Source organism: Microchirus variegatus, assembly GCF_963457635.1.
Source record: "Microchirus variegatus genome assembly, chromosome: 7".
Taxonomy (NCBI): domain Eukaryota; kingdom Metazoa; phylum Chordata; class Actinopteri; order Pleuronectiformes; family Soleidae; genus Microchirus; species Microchirus variegatus.
The window spans coordinates 25,266,695-25,287,134 of record NC_139808.1 but is presented as its reverse complement, the minus strand read 5'-3'; the positions used below and the strand labels follow the sequence as shown (position 1 = coordinate 25,287,134).

The following is a 20,440-nucleotide window of genomic DNA, read 5'->3' as shown; positions in this document are numbered from 1 at the left end:
GGGTGGGGGGAAAAAAATAGATTCACATAGTAATTGCGATTCTAACCATCCACAATTCATAAACTTCAAAAATAAATGTCTATTTCGAAAAACCACACAAAACACCAGTTTGTGTTGTTTGTGTACAGTTTATTGTTGTATCTTCTGGGAGAAAAAGGCAGCTAGTCTAAGCTTTTATTTATGCAAGTAATTTTTTGTACAGTAAGTAAGATTTTATTTGTTTTGAATGAATAAATGTTAACTTTTGTCTTAAGTTTGCCTTTGTGTGATCACATCATCACATTATCTTATACAAACTGTATTGTTTTGATGCTATAATTTGCCTTAACACACTATGCATTGTATCAATATTTGAACCAAGCCGTTTGCATAATCAAATCATTTTACTATCGTCACTTACAGTTGTGAGAGCATTTTGTCATCATTGAAATATCCAAGTGATCGAAGCAGATTGGGCACCGAAGCAGACTGTCGAAATTCTGTAGGCGAGAAAAAGAAGAAGTCACTTCTCAAATTACTACGAAAACAAGTGTCAACTATTTATGCAAATCATGAAATAGCAAAATGAGGTTCCCCTTAAAATGATGTTATCTGTCTACATTACTAGGTTGGAAGCCTGACAGCAAATACACAGACTATAAACAATGACAAACAATGTTCCGGTTAAACTGAGATGACTGACACAGTTGTTCAACTTTTCAAAAATATTCATAGAAGTAGAACAATATTTGACAAATGAAAAATGAAGCTAAACGTCTGTAGGCTACGACACTCGTTCCACTCAAGAGGACGTTCTTTGTTTTGATTTGCAGGTGACATAACCACGGCGTCTTCTCTTTCCTTTAAACCTTCTCCTCTCAAACTGTCGTGCACTCACTCAATAACGAGAAGATATGTCATAAGGTAAATGCGTTTACACACATTACACATTAGGCATATGTCACTTGTATGTTTTAGCCAATACTTTCGTTTACGTGTTCGGGTTACGTGAACGCACAGCTACTACGTTAGCAACAACACACAACTCAAACCGGGTTTCAGTCAGTTCGTTAGCATGATATAACGCTTACTTTCAGACACTCGAGACCAGCTGGTAAGTCCGCTTCGACCTGAAAGGCCATGTTGACTGATCAAAACAACGCGTTATTGCTTTATAACAAAATCCCAAAGATTCGTGTTTGTAGTGACTGAAGCCCCCGGCGTATTCCCGCTCGAGACTATACCGGATGTTATGTCACTGTCGACTTCCGCCGACGTAGCTAGCTAGCGGATATGCTGCTCTGTATTATGTGTTATAAAAAAAACAATAAAGTCTGTTAAAAATAGAGAGCCCTTATATAAAAAAAAAAAATGTTTATCTTTAGTTTGTGTTCTTCTTCTTCTTCTTCTTCTTTATTGTATTGTCCCTTATTTAAGCACCACTGATTTGAATACTGCTGATTGTATGTGTTGTTTTTGTCAGTTTTTGGACTGTTTCAAATAAAGTTTAGATAGATAGATAGATAGATAGATAGATAGATAGATAGATAGATAGATAGATAGATAGATAGATAGATAGATAGATAGATAGATAGATAGATAGATAGATAGATATCGGATTGGTAACTCGCAAGCTAACTAGCACGCAAACTAGCAAGATAGAGTAGAACATTTTGCTATAACCAGTCCCAATTAAGCTTACCATTGGAAAATACCTGCTTTAACTTTTTTTTAGTCGTAGTTATTATTGGTATACTTACTGCAGAATCTCTCCACATTTTGGCCGAAGTGGAATAATCATAATGTTTAGCAACCTGGAAAAATATAAGCCAATTGTAAGCTTTATTAAAATTTTAAAAGGTTTCTTTTACCTGCTTCCGATCGACCTTTGGCCACATTTACCCCGAAAAAAGGAGAGTAAGAGCTTTAAAAAGCTGATTTTAAAAGTGGCTACGATGTCTCATATTAATCTGATAGCAGTCAGGCATCAAAATATCTCCATATCAGAGGTCTCAAACTCATCACTGAGCAAACTAAACACTCAGTTGCCTTTATATAGTGCAATAATGGGGTTCTTTTAATTTTTTTAAATTTTATTTTATTTACTTATGATAACAAAAACAACAATCAATATATAAATATATATATTTTTTTTTTTTTTTTTTTTTAATTGGACCCTACAGTATTTTAGATACAGGCCTCTACCAAACGGTTGAGATGTCTGTTCATAATAAACCCGGTTTGCATAATACATTCAAGTGCAACATTCAGAACAAGTCACAATAATTTAGTGTTAGTGAGTTCAGCTTGATGCATTTTTCAATGAGATATAGTGACTTAGCGTGGTCGACCAAATGGTTGAGTGGTACCTTAAAGGGTTAATCTGCACTACTGCACTTAAAGGTGCCATATGTAAGAATGTGGCCAAAAACGGTTACTACATTCAAATTCAAAATACCGAGGTCTTTTAGGTTTCGTTTTCTGACGCAATTGGCAACCCGTGGTTGCTCGGCAGCTGAGACTCTACTGACTGCAATGATTGGTAGACGGCGGTAGGTGGCGCCACATGCCAAAACATGATTTCAAAACATAAACATGATTTGCAGTCTGCAAAATATTATTTTTTTTAATGCATTTATAATGCACCTTTGATGAGATGATGATGGTGAGCTGTCGAGGAGGGGTAGTCTGAGTTTAAAAAATTGTGGTAATTACAAGACAAAGTTTGAAAAAACGACAGATTTCACAGACCAACTTATTATAAACAATCAGAAGTTGCCAGTTCTTCACCTCAGTGTCCCTGCATGACATACTGTACATGGTTAAAATGGCTTCTGCTAATGGCGGAGTTTTACCGTCCATTTGTGTTTTTCAGCTTCGGCGCAACACAAATCGGAGCATGTTTCGGACGAGGGTACAAAGTGCATGTGACAGTTAATGAGAGCAGAGATGAAATGATCACAGCACTGATGTATCAGGTCTAAGATGCTGCATCTGTGCACAGACATTTCTGATTTCATTTGATTTCCAAAGAGCTGACGCGCGCCGGCTGACAGCTTGTGGCCTGCGGCAATTACAGTCCTCAACATCGCTGTTCATGTGTCATTAAAGAGGCACTGAGTGCTGCTATAGACCACATCCACAGTTCAGCCTGTGCTGATCAGTGAAAGGAGAATTTCCAGCCTGTTGGAGTAAAAAAAAAAAAAAGGCCACCAAGAGAACCTAAACATCACCGACATGCCGTGTTTTCACTTAGGTTTTAAAAAATATGGAACCGACGGAGGGAACATAAGCGTTTGTGTTTATAATAGCGTTTTTTATAAAACAAAGCTTGTATTACTCAAAATGTGATTAATGTTATTAATGAAAACAAACCAGTGCCTTATTTAAACACAGATAACTTAATTAGAAATAGATTAGTCTGGGCATTGGAAGACCAGTGTGGGATGAAGGGCGGTCAGAGGAGACACTCGGTCACTGCCTCGCAAAGGATTCAGTTACATAAGAAGATTTATCTTTAGATTTATCCATTTTTAAAAAAAAGTAATAATGATACGGACGCATGTTGCCTGTTCTTTACGAGCGTTCATAAACCGCAGAAGTCGAAAAGGTGGAAACAAGTCAATAATACGTTATCATGCAAATGTGTTTGTGTTGGACCCGCGTCACATGTCTGCTTGAATGTGATTATTCACTCACATGAATGTCTAGAGGCATTTTGTGGGATAATTAGATTTTTTTTTTTTTTTTTTTTTTGCTGGTGGTTTGGACAATGCCACCCCCAGAGCCTCTGGTCTCTGTTAAATCATTTCCCAGTGTTTCCCAAGCATTAATGACTCTGTCCGTCTCTACATGCTGCTGCATTGCATTACTATGCCGTACGGAGACGAAGATTCACCTGCAGCAGGATGAGACCACATTTGGTTTGGCATTTATCACAGAAATGTCACAAAAAGCAGTCACTTCCTTGTGATTTTTTTCCATCCGTCCGTCCATTTTCTACCACTTTATCTTCCACAGGAGGGTCACGGGGGGGGGGGGTGGGGGGGACTGTGCCAATCTCAGCTGACTCACTCACACCTACGGTCAATTTAGAGCTTCCAATTTACCTATTCCCTGTATTGCATATTGGGAGGAAGCCGGAGAACGGGGAGAACATGCAGAAAGGCCTCAAACCCGGGTCTTCGTGCTGCAAAGGCAAGAGCGTGAACCACTACTCCAACCGTGTGGCCGCCTATGATTTTTATCATTCAAATCATTAAATAATTCAACATTAAACATCATTGAGTGCTCCCTCCAAAAAAAAGTCAGTCTGTGCTTATTTTAGCTATAAAAGGGCCAGTAAATGTCCTATGTGAGTAAGTGTTTTTTGCCCAGTTTTCCAGAATAAATTTCAATATCTGGCATGTTAAAATAGTGAATTAAAAATTAAATAAAGAAAAACAAAAAAGTTGCATTTAAAAAATACACTGTAGTTTTACACAAACACCAGATTTTGAACAGTATTACACATTCAAAACTAGAAAAGCACTCGGAGAGCGCAGACCTCGGCCAAAGCAGCGAAGTGCCTACAAAATAGCGATAAAAATACTGATAGCGTCTACGGATCACGCCCAAAATTCAATCACTTATTCCTGGTCCCATTTGCGGACATTTCTTGAAAATTTAATCCAAATCCGTCCGTGACTTTTCGAGTTATGTTGCTAATGCTAACAGACGGACAGACAAACTCCGGCGAAAACATATCAAAACATAATGTTACAGTAAATGTTAAATTACCGTAATAACCACATGTAATTTGACCTGCAAATTCGCAGCTTTTAGAAACAGTCAGAAATTTTCCGATAGCACAAACTGCTGTGTCAGTACGGTAATGCAGACTGCTCTCAATTTTGAAAGACGCCGATTCTCTGGCTTCCTGCAACAGCACGAGTTAAATTACCGTAATAACCACATGTAATTTGACCTGCAACTTCTCAGCTTTCAGAAACCAGAGCCGTTTCTTGCTATTATGCGGACTATGCAACTGCATAGGGCACCACAGCCACCAGGGGGGCCCCAAACTGCAAGTTCAGACTCATATTTTATTATATTTTTTGAGAATTAAAAGTACCTGTCTTTATTTGCATGTATTGGAAGTACGGTATCGCAAACTACTCGGCGTTAAAGGGTTTTAAGGTTTTAAGACTTAATTTGAATTTACTGAGTTTTATATCTCAGATTATTCTGGCTCTGAACTCACAAAAGCCGGACATCTCGTGCAAAGTCTGCTCACATGATCTCGGCAGGAGATGGAAGCGACTGCTGCACTCTTCACGGGTTCGGAAAGTATGAGTGTGTGATTACAGGACGCTCAGCCAAGCAGAAATGATATGCTTCCATTAACGAGATGACATGATGCGCTGAACGCCTGTGAGATTCTGAATTATGGTGAGGATTAAATCCACTCAGCAGGTATTTATGTTTATAACAGCTGGATCTGTTTCAATGTGGAATTCTGTGAATGCTCTCATCTCAGAGTGCAGAGCTGTGTGTGTTTAAAGATTATCCCGTGGTACACTGTGTACATTTAGTAAGACTTAAGTTGTCATGAAGTTCATATTTCTTTCATTTTTTAATTAATTAAAAAGACAGACAGACTTTGGAACTGGGTGAAACTAACGATCGCCTGCAGTGTTTTCAAGGGATTTTTTTAATAATTTTTTTACATTTTTATAACATCCTACCACAAGTTTGAATCTTTGGACATTCCCATACAGACGGTGATATAAAGTACTTTTCTCATCCAAACATTTAAAGGGACACTGTGTAGTATTTATGGGTTTATATGACCCAAAATCCACTTTTTTATACATATTATGTGCTCCTGCATTGTCTAGTCGCTGTATGATATTCTTTGTTTGATTTTAGTAGTGTTTCAAAAAGTCATGTAAAACTACATGGTCGCGGGCCGCTACTGCATTGCCACGACGCCATGTTTCTACGGGAGCCTGTAAGGACAAACGCGAGAGAACAAATCAAGCGTCGCTATACTTGTAGCGGAAGTCCCGCCTCCACTCTCTCCGCTTCGTCTGCTACGGCCGCGGTAGCTCGCCCTCTCCCTCACCTCACGAACCTCATCTGCTGACACGGAGAAAGATGACAAGGACGACATTTGACCAGCTGAGGATACCGTAACGCTCAGGGAAGGGAGGGGGTGAGCAGAGGAGCAGTTCTTTGTTGTAAATTTCAGCCTCTCCTCTAGATGGCACTATAAACTACTTACTTCACCTTTAAGTATAAATATCCGGAATCTTAGCAGACAGCTTATGTTCTCATTTACCATTTATACTGAGGTAACTTAAAGGCGCCATATGTAAGAATGTGGCCAAAAACAGTTACTGCACTCAAATTCAAAATACCGAGGTCTTTTATGTTTCGTTTTCTGACGTAACTGGCAACCCGTGGTCGCTCGGCAGCTGAGACTCTACTGACTGCAATGATTGGTAGACGGCGGTAGGTGGCGCTACATGCCAAAACATGATTTCAAAACATAAACATGATTTGCAGTCTGCAAAAGATTTTTTTTAATGCAAATATTTTGTCTGTACTGTTGTTGTTGGTGAGTTCAGTTTGTTATATGAACATTATTCCTGAGTCTCTGTGACATATTAGGAGGATTTTATGGCCAGTTGATTTAGATTTATTACATAATGCACCTTTAAACTTACACTACCGTTCAAAAGTTTGGGGTCACATCTATCATTTTTGTTGTGTTTTCCATTAAAAGTCACACATTTATTCACCAAAAGAGTTGCAAAACGAATAGAAAATATAGTCAAGACATTTACAAGATTAGAAATAATGATTTATATTTCAAAATAATAATTTTGCCCTTTCGTCAATAGCCTTCTAACGCCATTAGCAAACACAATGTACCATTAGAACACTGGAAATGGGCCTCTATACACCTATGTACATATTCCATTAAAAACCAGATGTTTGCAGCTAGAATAGTCGTTTACCACATTAACAATGTTTAGAGTGTATTTATGATTCATTTAATGTTCCAGGCATCGTTCCAATCGATCACGTCAATCTCTTCTTGTATTTTCCGTTTTTCCAAGTATTTGATTTATCTAGCGTTGAAAGTACATTATATTATTGATCATCCCTTCATTTTTTTCATTGTTTCAGTGAGACCACAACAGACCACTGATACAGGCAGATAACGCAGAAGATAGAACCAGATACAAACATGGTGTACTACTCTACAACAAACAAGTTTTGCTTTGTTATTTTGGCATTGATCCTCTCTGAAGATGAGTAAAACACACACACACACACACACACCCCCCCCCACACACACACACACACACACACACACACACACACACACACACACACACACACACACACACACACACACACAGTATCAATCTTAACTAATTTATTTCTCTGAGAAACGACTGCTGCGTGACCTTTCCGTGCGCCTCGACGCCCCGACACGTCGACACTGTGACGTACGCGTCATCAAAGGTCTGCGCCGAGCTTTGATTCATCGCCGTTATCTCCGGCATATTTTCTGTCTAATGAGGCCCATTCTTACCTCGTGTTATACATACAATCATGTTACATCCCAACGACTGTGAGTCTTTTACGGGTATTTATTCAGCGTGTGTTAAAACAGTGACTACATGTCTATAGATTCACTGTAATGGGCTATTTCGTGAAGAAATGACTATAGCTATACATTAACTACAGTGAATCGATGAAGTTATCAACAATTAGACGGAAAGTTAACTCTAACTGCATTATTTAATTCACCTTTTTTTTTCATTTACAACAAATGAACACAAGCGTTTCAGGAGTGATTGTTGCATCCATCCATCCATCCATCCATCCATCCATCGCCTAACATAGTGAATATAAACATGCTACACTGAGATCCCCAAGGTTTAATGGACATTCATTCAGGAGTTATGTGTATTGTTGTGTATGGATTTCTTTGTCCCTGTGTACTAGAACATGCGTTTGTGCAAGAAAAAAGAAAAATGAAACCACCAGGTAGACTTTTACCGATTGACGAAAAAATACAGGAGTTTGAAAATGAGCAGAAATTAGGGGATTTGTGGGGTTTCTACAGATCACCACTGATCACTCTTTGACATATTGATTCAGGCAAAATGTGGAAAAATTAAAAGTCTCTAATTTCGTGTTTCTCGTCTTTTCCATACTTTCCTTCCTTGCGGCGACGTCTTGATTTGGTCGAGCTTTCCGTCAAAACCTGAGAAGCTAGCGGGATATTGGGGTGTTTTGAAGTGTTGATGTGACGTTACTGAAATGAAGCAAATATTTAGACTAAGAAAGAAAGAAGGAAAGAAAGAAGTCCAAAATCTAAGATTAAACCAGAATTCATGGATGCACCTGCAGCGCAATCCGTGCCGCGTAAACACTTAAGTTGGTACATAGTAATGGATAAAATCAGCCTAAATGCTCTGTGTTCTAAGTGTTTGCTAATCACTGTGACAAAAACAACACCCCCCCCCCGACACATTAGTATCGATGAGTCAGAAGATGGATTTGCCGTCAACCTCCCAATTTGCATCATTATCATGTACTGAGTCAACACATCCTTGAATTCTCCTTTCCTAGTGCAGTGCCCATAGGAAGTATGTATTCCAATAGTGAGAGCTAAAGATTTTTCAGTTATGGTAATGCATGATAAGGAACGTAAAAGCTAACATAATACAAACACTGTGCCATCAGGCACAACGCAAATGTTTTGTTGGCTGGCGTGGCTGACAGTCACAACATCTAGCTACGCTAATGCTAATTGAAAATGAAAACATTTGTGTTGTGCTTAATGAGATTGCACGGTGTTAAATTTCAAGTCATTCCCGAGATACTTTTTGTTTTTTAGAAGAAAGTCAGCTCACTGTCAAAGTGCATTAGAGCAAATGGATCATTTTCTGAATTTCAAAAATTCATTAAAATTATTCCTTAAGACATGGGCAAATATTTTCAACGGATCCTTGTTCAGGGCGAGGCCGACTACTATGATGGTGAATTTCAATTAATTCCGAGATACTTTTTGTTTTTTTGAAGAAAGTCAGCTCTCTGTCAAAGTGCATCAGGGCAAATGGATCATTTTCTGAATTTAAAAAATTCATTAAAATTATTCCTTAAGAGGTTTGCAAATATTTTCAACATGCTAATGCAAATTAAATATGTGCTTGCGTTTTGGTGAATGGACACCTCATCTTTTCAGTATAACACCATGTTCTGTAGTCAACTATATGAAAATGTCTCACCTACCATGAGGATAGCCTCCCACCTCCCTGCTCCACACAGCGCAGCTGCTGCTGATGAGCTGCTGCCTGCCTGGTGGTAGCATGATAAATCAGTGAAAATTAAAATTCCTCCAAAAAATTTGAAAATCAAGGATGCACACCTTCGGGCCATGCTCAACCCATATCCAAAGTCTTAGGCGGATCTGACTAACGGTCAGAGAGATATGCCTGTCACAGACAGACAGACAGAAAAGTTGCGTCTGTGTGATTTTAAAAACTCAAACCCTTGCTGACTTTGGACCACAAAAACAAAAAGGACGACAAAACTTTGGATGAAGTATGGAAAAGTATAAGAAGATTTGATTCTGTTAAAACAACAGTTGCTTCCAGAGGCGCGAACATAAGGAACCCTTCATCGATGACGGACTGACTGTCTGATAAATAAGTTGCATAAGCTCTCTCCTGTGGCCTAATTGTCTTTTGTCACTCGTTATAATTAATTTGAGCAAATTCTTCAATGAAGAGTCGTTTCTTTGCGAGACTCTCGACGTAACAAAACAAAATTATCATACCAGACTCGAATGAAATGCCCCCAGAGCACCGGCGACTCGCCGTCAATCATTAATTCCTGTCATCAGCGTAAAACAACGTAAACAATCCATGTTTTATTTATTTATACCGAGTGTCTCCGTCCATATTATGTGAACGATTACCATACATTAGTGCTTTAAATAGAGCGGCTGAGACAGAATGTATGAAGACAGGAAAACACACTGACTTTTAGATATTTAGATTATTTAGATTTTGACAGAACATTTCTTATTTAAATAAATGAAGCAATAGGAAAAATAGTCTGTTAATCACCGTAATTAAATGGTAACCAAACGTGTTAAATTCTGTGTTTATCATATCTTTTGTCCGGAATTTCAAAATTTCAAAAATTCAATCAAATTTTTTTTTTTCAAACATTTTGAGTACTTTTTGCTCAGGTTTTGTATAGTTGATGAAAATTAATGGAAAAATACGGTGGCCATGAGGTGCAAAACACAAATGCAAATCACAATACATAAACTCAAGGGCCATTTGTGTTTTTTGATTTGCATTTGTGTTTTTTGATTTGCATTTGTGTTTTGTGATTTGCATTTGTGTTTTTTGATTTGCATTTGTGTTTTGTGATTTGCATTTGTGTTTTTTGATTTGCCTTTGTGTTTTTTGATTTGCATTTGTGTTTTGTGATTTGCATTTGTGTTTTTTGATTTGCATTTGTGTTTTTTGATTTGCATTTGTGTTTTTTGATTTGCATTTGTGTTTTGTGATTTGCATTTGTGTTTTTTGGTTTGCATTTGTGTGTTTTGATTTGCATTTGTGTTTTTTGATTTGCATTTGTGTTTTGTGATTTTAGTTTGTGTTTTGCACCTCAGGGCCACCGTAGTTAAAAGCAGCCAAAATGCTCCGTGTTCTAAGCATTAAACATACAGAGGTTATAAGAATAAGATAGAGTGTCTTATATCCTTATTTTCAGCACATCTTAGGCAATCTGATGTAAAATAAAATAATAATGTTCTTCAACTATATAAACAAACCTGAGCAAAAAGTACTCGAAATGATCGAAAATCAGATTGAATTTGTGAAATTTGGGAAATACGTCACAGCTCAGAGTTCATTTGGCTCATTTTTTTTAATCAAAAATAAAATAAAAAAAAGCTCTAATTTTGCGACTTTTGCACATTTATTGCTACTTTAAATCACAGAAAAAAAAATAAAAAAATTAAAGCCTGAATATGTGACCTATAAAGACACACCCCCAGGATGTCCATATAAGGAGTTATGTATCATTCCCACAGCAAATTCCCCTGGGTGCACCAGCACTAAGGGTTAATATATCAAATCTTTTCGTCTTGTTTTAAGTTGCATTAAATATATTGTTTTGATTTTAAAGACATTTTATTTTTCTCAGCTCATAGTTAGATTTATTTAACATTACAGGTCAGAGATGCACACAACACTTTAAATTCCAACCCCACTAATCTTGTGATCTTGTGGGTTTTTTTTGTGAGATTTTCCAGGTGAATCTAATTCACTTGAGCTCTGTAAATTCAAACTGTGGACGTTAAACACTCTCCGACTCAAACCAGCCGAGGACAAAGCTCATTTCAGAGCGTTTAGGGAGAGGTAATCACGTCATTTATGCTAAAAAAAAAACGGCTTCTCTCTGCAGTCAACAGTAAATTCCAAATCCTTAGAGAGTGATAGAGTCAACGACTACAAATGGAATATGGAGAATTTAAGGCCAGGGAATCTGTTCCTGCTGCTGTTTCTCCATCATGTGGCCACATGTGGAATTACACACACTCTCATCTACTGTATAATGTTGAGTTTTCCCTTATGATTTTGATTAGAAAACTGAAGTATTTACTTTTGTATCTGCTCAATTAAAAGTACAACACATTCATATCCTGCACTGCACTGTTGTAATGTGGCTGTATGTTTTATTTATCTTTTATTTTACCAAGTGCAGTTTATTTCGCTGACTGTAAATTACTTTTAGATTGCTTTGTTGTTACCTAAACAATAATTGTCTCATTATGGATGAGGGCAAATTAAAAAAGGTTTCCTGCATTTGTTCCATTTATACAAAAGGGAAAAAGTCACAAATATTTTATGACATGACCAAATAGCTATTATGCAAATTCGTGACGAGCTAATACTGAGTAATACATTACCGTGGCTTAGTTTAACCCTTAGAACACAGAGCATTTTGGCTGCTTTTTTCCCATTACTATGTTAAAACACAGTATATACAGAGGTTATAAGACAATAAGCAATATAGAGTCTTATATACTTTTTCCATGACATAACCAAGGTAATTTGATAACTTTGACTCAACACACAGCAAAGATCTGTGCTGCAGGTGCACCCATGGTAAATTTGCCGTGGGAATAATACACAATATGTCCTTATATGGACATCCTGGGGGTGTGTGTTTATAGGTCACATATTCAGGCTTTAAACAATGTCTTGTTTTCCGATTCATTTTTATATCATATATCATATAACATTTTATATCATATTTATAGCAGTGATACTAAAAATGTCTTAAAATCGGATTGAATTTGTGAAAAAGGTCACAGTTCAAAGTTCACTTGGCTCGTTTTTATGAACAAAAAGATAAGAAAAACGCTCGCAATTTTGTGACTTAGGCACAATTTTTGCGACTGAAAATGCGATATAAAATGAATCATAACTTTGACTACACAACACATAAGAAGACGGAAAATAACACATTTTCTAAAGCCTGAATATGTGACCTATAAACACACACCCCCAGGATGTCCATATAAGGAGTTGTGTTATTCCCAAAGCAAACTTAACGGTTAAAACTAGTGCTGGGCACTAGTTAACGCACTTTAACACACGTTAACGCATGACGCGTTTCCATGAGTCCAGGCACCATTTACCAGTTAGCTCCATTAGCTGCATTAGCTCGTTAAGCGCCGGTTAGCGTGCCTACAGTCGAACTGGAGCGGTCTGTTTATTAAAGGAAAAGAGCAGCGCAACAAATAACCAGCGTACCTGTGTACTGCGTATGTGTGCCTCTGTTTTTAAAGTTTTGCGTTACTTTAGAGACTCATTTTAACAATCGTTGAGTCATGTAAACATGACGTCACACGTGTCTTTATCCGGTCAGTCGTCATGGAAACACGCCATGCGCTAATGTCGACGCCGTTAACGGCGGTTGATAACTTAAGAAACGTATGTAGTGCTGGTCACGCTAATGCGTTGACGCGCGTGTGACGTCATGTTTACGTGCTGTGGCACCGGAGTCCAGGTACCGTTTACCAATTAGCTCCGTTAGCTGCGTTGGCTCCTTTAGCGCCTTTAGCACGCCTGCAGTCAAACTGGAGCGGTCTTGACGTCATGCGCGTCTTTTTACGGTCAGTCGTCATGGAGACGCGTAGTGCGTTAACGTGCGCTAACGTGCGCTAACGTTGACGCCGTCAACGCCTCCAGCACTAGTTAAAACACAGCTTTTATGATCATTTAGCGTTAAAAATATGGGGTAAAATAAATCCGAAAGTCCACATAACAGAGCAATAATGTCTTTTTTTTATTATTTGGACATGGAGGTGTTCGACATCAACATCCAGTCAGTGGTATGGCGTACATTACATCACAGGGCTTCAACCAACCAGACACTCATCAAAAGACGCGATCACTAGACGAACGATTAAAGAGAAGGTAAACAGCGACTCAGTCACTCAACATGACAGCAACATCTCTCTCACTGCAACATTCTTTTCTTTTAATATTCCTATACAACATCGACCTCGCCTCTCCTCGAGTTAGCAGACGAACAGTGTTTACAGCATACATTCCAGAGAAGAAGAAGGTCCATGTAACATCACATGTAGGGGGGGGGGGGGACGAGGAGAGTGCACCATAGAATCCAGGTTTCCGTCAGTCACTGCCACTGCTTATGATCGAGATGATCGATAAATGCTTCTTAGAGAGAGAGGAGGAGGAGATAAATGACAGGGAGATACAGCTCAACCACAGCACAGGCAGTTAGTTCACAGAGAAAAACAAACAAACAAACAAACAAAAAAAGAGGGGGGAAAAGAAATATTCTGAGATGACGACTACTGAAACTTCCCCAGTAGATCTGTGTGTATACAGTAGTTTTCCATGAGCAGTTCATGAACTCTTAGTCAGTACAAAGTAAAGATGAAAAAAACAACAACATAAAAAAACCTTTTTTTTTAAACAACTAATAACAGTACATTGCAGTTTTAAAAAAAAAGTAAATATAAAAAAAGTACAATAAAAATCAATGCCGTGCACAAAAGGCACTCAAAATGCCCCTGCCCCAAATTTATCCCCACTCCTCTATAAATAAAAAAAACGAATTATTTATTTATATATATATGTATATATATAATGATCATTGTGTGCTTTCTTCATATTTTTAGTAAACATATCGAGGATTAACTGTAAGAATGAGCCAATCAAAGCCCTGCGTCACAAGCGGGCGTCCCGAGCAATACCGGCTGCGGCCACCAGATGGTGTCGCTGCACCGTGTGACCTTAAAGCCAGACAGAAATCCTCCCATCTTGGATATTTTCTCCCCTCCACCGACTCCACCACCACAAATCAAAATTAACACCATGAGCAAAGGCAGAATATAATCTGTTAACAGCACATTTGTTAGTTAGTCCGCTAACTTGATTTTTTAGCAACTGCTACGTAAGTGGCTTAAATCATCATTCCACAGACGGTTGATTTAATTATATTAAAAGTTCCCAATACTGAAAATTATTGTGCATTTCTTTTTTTTTACTTTACCAAGGCAAGGCATCGACGACCACACAGCCATAGATTATTATTAATAACAATAATAATGGGTTCAGACGTTACAGCGCAGGGCATGCACAGATTAGGGTAGTTTGGGATGCAGATTACAGGGTCTCGCAAATGGACGTCGAGAGATTACAGGAGCTGAAGACCGCAAGGAAGAAGGTTTGCAGTCTCATCGTAGTTTTGAAAGAGGAACTGTCGGAGGGGAAACGTTCGCGGTTTCTTACGCAACGATAAAAACACCCAGATTAATCCTCAACGGGAAGGAAGAATTAATTCAGCCTTTTTTTTTTTCTTTTTTTAATCACTTCAACATCCACCAGTTTCTCTACAGTTCACTGACCAAACGCTTTCTACGCAAAAAGTTAAATGTTTGGTGGCTGTGATTTGTGATCATTACACCGTTTTTGTCTTTTCTGTATTTAGCCTGTACAGATTAACACTTAGAAAAATTGGACTAGCTATAGATTATGTACAGGATTAACACGGGAAATTCACTTGTTGTTTGCATTTGAAAAACAAAAAAACATGGAATCTCACACATTTGACTCGGTGAAGACGCCACAGAGTCAACAGGATGACTTCAGACATGAACACACACACGGCATATTTAAAAATAAACACTGTAAGGACCTGATGTTTTACTTTTTCTTACTCAAACATCGTATTTTTCTTTACTCCACAAACTAAGATAACATTTCCCCCCTTCAACGATTACAGATCTTTAATTTCCTTTTGTTTTCAGGCCAAACCCTGCATGCAGACGTATATATATATATGTATATATATATATATACTATAACGTTTTTAACGTTGCTTGAACACTGAGTTATAGTACAAACAGAAGTGCGCGTGGTGGCAAAAAATTCAAGTAAGTTTAGTTTCGGTTTTTTTTGTACAGAGAAGTAAAAAGGCCTTGAGAACCTTTGGCGATAAATAAATATGCTATTTCAGCCTGAATCGGTCAACACAGCGAGTGCTGGGGTCAGAAACACAAGTATTGCTTCACTTGCATTCAACGCGTGTCTCTGAAACAGAGTTTAGTTGAAAGTGAGGTAAACTGAAAGGCTCTTAAAGCTCCCATAGAGTGGTCCTATCGCATATATGTGAGTTATGGAGGTCTACTTACATACATTAGCTTGTTTTTATGGTCAAAAACCTCCTAGTTGCTGCAAACGAGCCGATATAAATCTCTCCTCACTGAAGCTCTCCTCAGCCGCGCTGTTTCAGACCGAAATCTCACCCCCAGAAGACAGAACTGTGTTGTGTTTGGCCAGCCAACGAGAGCTTTCCCAACCATCTTGTGAATTGGCCAATACCTGGAAGTGACGTAATTAGCACGCTAGCTCTCAAAAGCGCAGCTCCCCCCTCTGGAGCGGTGGATGCAGTGCGACTCATTTTCCAAAACAATGTTTAAAAATGGCTTTGTCACGACTCCCCGCCACAGTCCATTTTACGACCTTTGAGTCAGAAGTGAAACACCTCCATAACGGACGTTCCTCTTCTTCTGCGGTTCAATGTACGCAAACCAGATGTGCTAGTACCGGGCTAGTACCCAGCGTTCTCAGCAGTGGCTGAACTGGACCGTTTTTTCATAGTCGTCTTCAGCAACTACCCATTATCACTAATAGCAAGTTTGGGTCGGATCAGACCTTCCATCGTATAGTTATAAGAGTTCCGTTGTTTGCTGCGAAAAATTACACATTTTCGGCAACTTTGTCGCCCCGTATATCAAGCGCCATGCGAAATATATATATATATATATTTAAAAACGCTCCTACTCATACTCATTCCGTTCCTCAACTGGTCCACAGCGACCTCACCAAGTTTGAAGGTGATCGGACAAAAACTCTAGGACACAATAGATTTTAGATGTAGCATTGGTGCAAATTAGCCAAAAAGGCGGCAATCCAAAATGGCGGCCTTCCTGTAGGATTCACAGGACACTTGTCATGGACTTTTATTTACGGCCCAACCTAATGAACGCGTGTACCAAGTTTCGTTCACGTACGTTAAACCCGACAGGAGATGACCTATTAGCACTTTCCGAACTTTAGGGCTTCATAAACGAGGTAATGGCGCAGATACGCATCAAAAATAAACAGCGTTAATTGGAACTTCCTGTCTATGGGAGCTTTAAATCAAAGTTTCAAAGAGAGGCTGCGATTTCACCGCGGTCGCCACCTCTACAGCTTCCCTCCCCGCCGCTATCGCCATGGTAACGTCGCTTCAGGAGCTTCCTGAATATGAATTAAGTCAGGCAGAAAGAAAACAAGGAGGGAAAGTATTTATATCTGCCTTTTCTTACACATCAGTCATCACCTGGCAGATTCCACCTTTGCTACATGGTACCAGATTTATCCCCAGCATCGCCGGGCGAATTCACATTAGACGCAGTCGCCGTGTTCGGGAACATCTTCTCCGTGGGAGTGACGGCGGGGCTGCCCACCCCCGAAGAGCTGGAGCTGCTGGAGCGGTGCGCCGTCGGTGGGGGACGCACCGGTCGCATGGGAGGCGGGCGGAGCTGCGAGCCGGCCAGGCGCGCGGAGAGGGCCGGCTTGAAGGTGGTCATCATCTCCGTGGTGGAGCTGCTGCTGCGGCGCATGGCCGCGTCCGGGTCGCGGATCATGATGGTGTGCAGCGGGCTGCCGGGCTCCGAGCACACCGGGTTCTTCATGGGCTCCAGCGTGTCCAAGACCACGTCGGGAGCCTGCTTGGCCGCGTTCTGTCGCTCCAGCTCACGGAGCTCGTGGAGCGCCGTGGTCATCGTCTTCTCTATGTCCTGAAAGAGAGAGAGAGAGAGAGAGAGAGAGAGAGAGAGAGAGAGAGAGAGAGAGAGAGAGAGAGAGAGAGAGAGAGAGAGAGAGAGAGAGAGAGGAAGATGAGATTTAAGAAGGAAAATCCCATTGAGATGAAGAACCTCTTTCTTCAAGGAAAGGGTTTCAGAAGCAAATGGTTCCAGGTAGAACCTCAGTCCTTTACCGAACAGAACCCTATTGGAACCCTTATTTCTAAGAGTGTAGCCAACATCTCAACAGTGATACATTTACACAATTAAAACGCAAATAATCCAGATTAAATACAAGCACATGGTGAGTCAGTCTTTAAGAACTCTCAGTTTGGATTTCAAAAGCGTTCATTGAAATTATCTCAGTTTTTCTGCAACATTATTCCATGCAAAAGGTGCAGAATGGACAAATTTACCAAATTCAGAAATTGTCATGTGAACGGAAAAAGTACAGATCAGCACAGTGAACTTTAGGGCTCGGTTTGAGTGTTTTTAAGGAGTTTTCTGACTTCTCAGCTTCTTAAATGTGAATATTTTCTGCTTTCTTTGCTCCCTACGACAAAGAAATCATGAAAAACTGAATAATTTTTTTTTGCTTTTTTCAGACAAAAAGAAGACATTTGAGGACATCGTCCTTTCCAGGGTTGAGAAAACTGATCAAGGTTCAGATGTAGGTGGGCAGTAGTCTGAGTATCGCCTGATATAATGAAAGTGCACCAATGACGGATCCTTCACGTGGTCAGAGCAGGAACATCCAGACCCAAGAGTAGAAGTCACGACTGTGTGTCGATACTTTTACAGTTTGTAATAAAGCTCAGGGACGCAGAAGCATTCACGTACAAAAGATAAAACCCAATTTTAGCCTCAGCTTCTTCACATGTGGCTTAAAAGAGAGGAATTCATCAGGTAAGACACCCAGGTATTTACACTGACCACTTACTGGATTTAAATATGACATTTAAAGACCTTTGCATGCAATAAAAATCATATTTTGGTTAATTTTTTTGGTAAACACACAAAAGGAAGTGAAAGAACTCTCTGTGTCCTTGCATTGTGTAATCCACCACACATAAACTGCACTTCGCTGCCGTTTCTCACGGAAATAACGAGGATATTTTTGCAATTTGTCTTTCAAAAAACAAACACTTTCATTCCAGCTCGAGCCGAGCAGCAGCAAACAGACAGAACGTTGAGTTCGACCGCGTGTATGGACGGACCTGACGCTGGGCGGTGAATTGGTGATGAGGAGTTTGTTATTCCACACCAGGCCTCTGTGTCCTTGAGGTGTGTCTGTCACCCAGCCGCAGCCTGGCCCTGACATTTACTGCAGGTCCCAGCTGCTGCTCTCAGGCCGACAGCTACAGCAGAGCTACCAAACCTCCCCGATACACTCATGATGATGCTATAATTGTCTTTAATTGCATAAGTGTGTGGTGCTAACTACACACAATCAACAAATAAAAATGTTAACAGCATCAACGTTAAGGCATGATGCATTTCCATGACAACTGACCGGAAAAAGAGGCGCGTGTCCTGGCACCATTTACCATTTAGCCCCGTTAGCTCCTTTAGCGTCGTTAGCATGCCTACAGTCGAACTGGAGCGGTCTGCATCGCTACAAATAACCAGCGTACCTGTGTACTAGGTATGTGTGCCTCTGTTTTTAAAGTTTAGCGTTACTTTAGAGACACATTTTAACAAACGGGAGTCACGGAAACGCGCCATGCGCTAACGGGCCCATCGCTAAAAATTTATGTAGTGCTGGGCACGCTAACGGCGTCAACGTTAACACATGATGGGTTTCCACGACGACTGACCGGAAAAATTGACCGGAGTCCACGCACCGTTTACCAGTTAGCTCTGTTAGCTGCGTTGGCTCCTTTAGCGCGTCTACAGTCGAACTGGAGCGGTCTGTTTAGCGTTACTTTACAGACTAATTTTAACAATCGCAAGTCACGTAAACATGACGTCACGTGCATCCTTTTCACAGTCAGTTGTCACCGAAACGTGTCATGCACTAACGTGCGTTAACGTTGGCACCGTTAGCGCCGTCATCATGCAATGCAGTCGTGCAACGAGTAATTTTGGGAGGAACCTAACGCTGCTCAAATCCTAAAGACAACATAAATACCCGGCAACTCATCTCAACAGGCAAACAGGAGAACATTTTTACCAGATCCTTAACCCACAGGTACAAGAGATTCCCCCCTCGTGTAGTAAAATCACGTCACATCAGGTACAGAATGCACCGTTTACTAGCTTTAATACCTCGTTTAATTTCCACGCTTTTATCGTCGATGCATTCTCTGGAGTAGGAGGAGGAGGTCGAGTTTATCAGATGTGAGAATATTTTGCAGGTCTGTAATAACGTCCTCTCCAGCTGTTTCCATACTTCACATGACGTCTGGAGCTCTATGTCAACCACGAGGGTGCTATCATATTTCCATCTGTTTTACCTATATTATAAAACATCCATGGCACAATAGTTCTTGATAATATAGGTTACTATCAAAAACTGAAAACTCATATATGACGCTTTTAGTGCAACTTGACTCGCCTCAGCACAGCATGAGCCCCATGCTGTGCATTGCTTTTCCATGATATGTGGTACTTTTTTTTAGTACCTGCTTTGGCAAGGTTCCAAGCGAGCTATGCGTGGCCACTGATTGGTCAGAGTGCCGTCACAGGAAGAGGCATGAGCTTAAGTCAAACCGAACAATGCCAAACTGTAGATCGATTAAAAAGACGTAAAAATCCTGAAAATGTGCATTAATCTCCAACATTTAGCAAAGGAAATGTAAAAAATCTCAATATTTAAAGGTGCATTGTGTAATATATCTAAAGCAACTGGCCATAAAATCCTCCTATGTCACAGAGACTCAGGAATAATGTTCATAAATATTCATAACAACAATACAGCCAAAATATTTACATAAAAAAAAATATTTTGCAGACTGCAAATCATGTTTATGTTTTTGAAATCATGTTTTGGCATGTGGCGTCACCTACCGCCGTCTACCAATCATTGCAGTCAGTAGAAGTCTC

The 20,440-nt window shown here is 39.7% G+C and overlaps 2 protein-coding genes across 2 annotated transcripts in view; both read right to left on the bottom strand.

The window, feature by feature from the left end:
* Nucleotides 1–1,121, bottom strand: part of rad18 (RAD18 E3 ubiquitin protein ligase) — a gene marked incomplete at both ends in the record, with an annotated part of 29,819 nt that extends 28,698 nt beyond the window's left edge. Inside the window, 2 exons of the mRNA XM_083892004.1 lie at nucleotides 401–479; nucleotides 1,071–1,121. Of these exons, the coding sequence (XP_083748130.1) occupies nucleotides 401–479; nucleotides 1,071–1,121 (130 nt within the window). The remainder of the gene's footprint in view (nucleotides 1–400; nucleotides 480–1,070) is intronic.
* A 15,827-nt stretch (nucleotides 1,122–16,948) lies between these two features.
* Nucleotides 16,949–20,440, bottom strand: part of srgap3 (SLIT-ROBO Rho GTPase activating protein 3) — a gene marked incomplete at its 3' end in the record, with an annotated part of 75,895 nt that continues 72,403 nt past the window's right edge. The window contains exon 19 of the mRNA XM_083892003.1: nucleotides 16,949–17,389. Within this exon, the coding sequence (XP_083748129.1) occupies nucleotides 16,949–17,389 (441 nt within the window). The remainder of the gene's footprint in view (nucleotides 17,390–20,440) is intronic.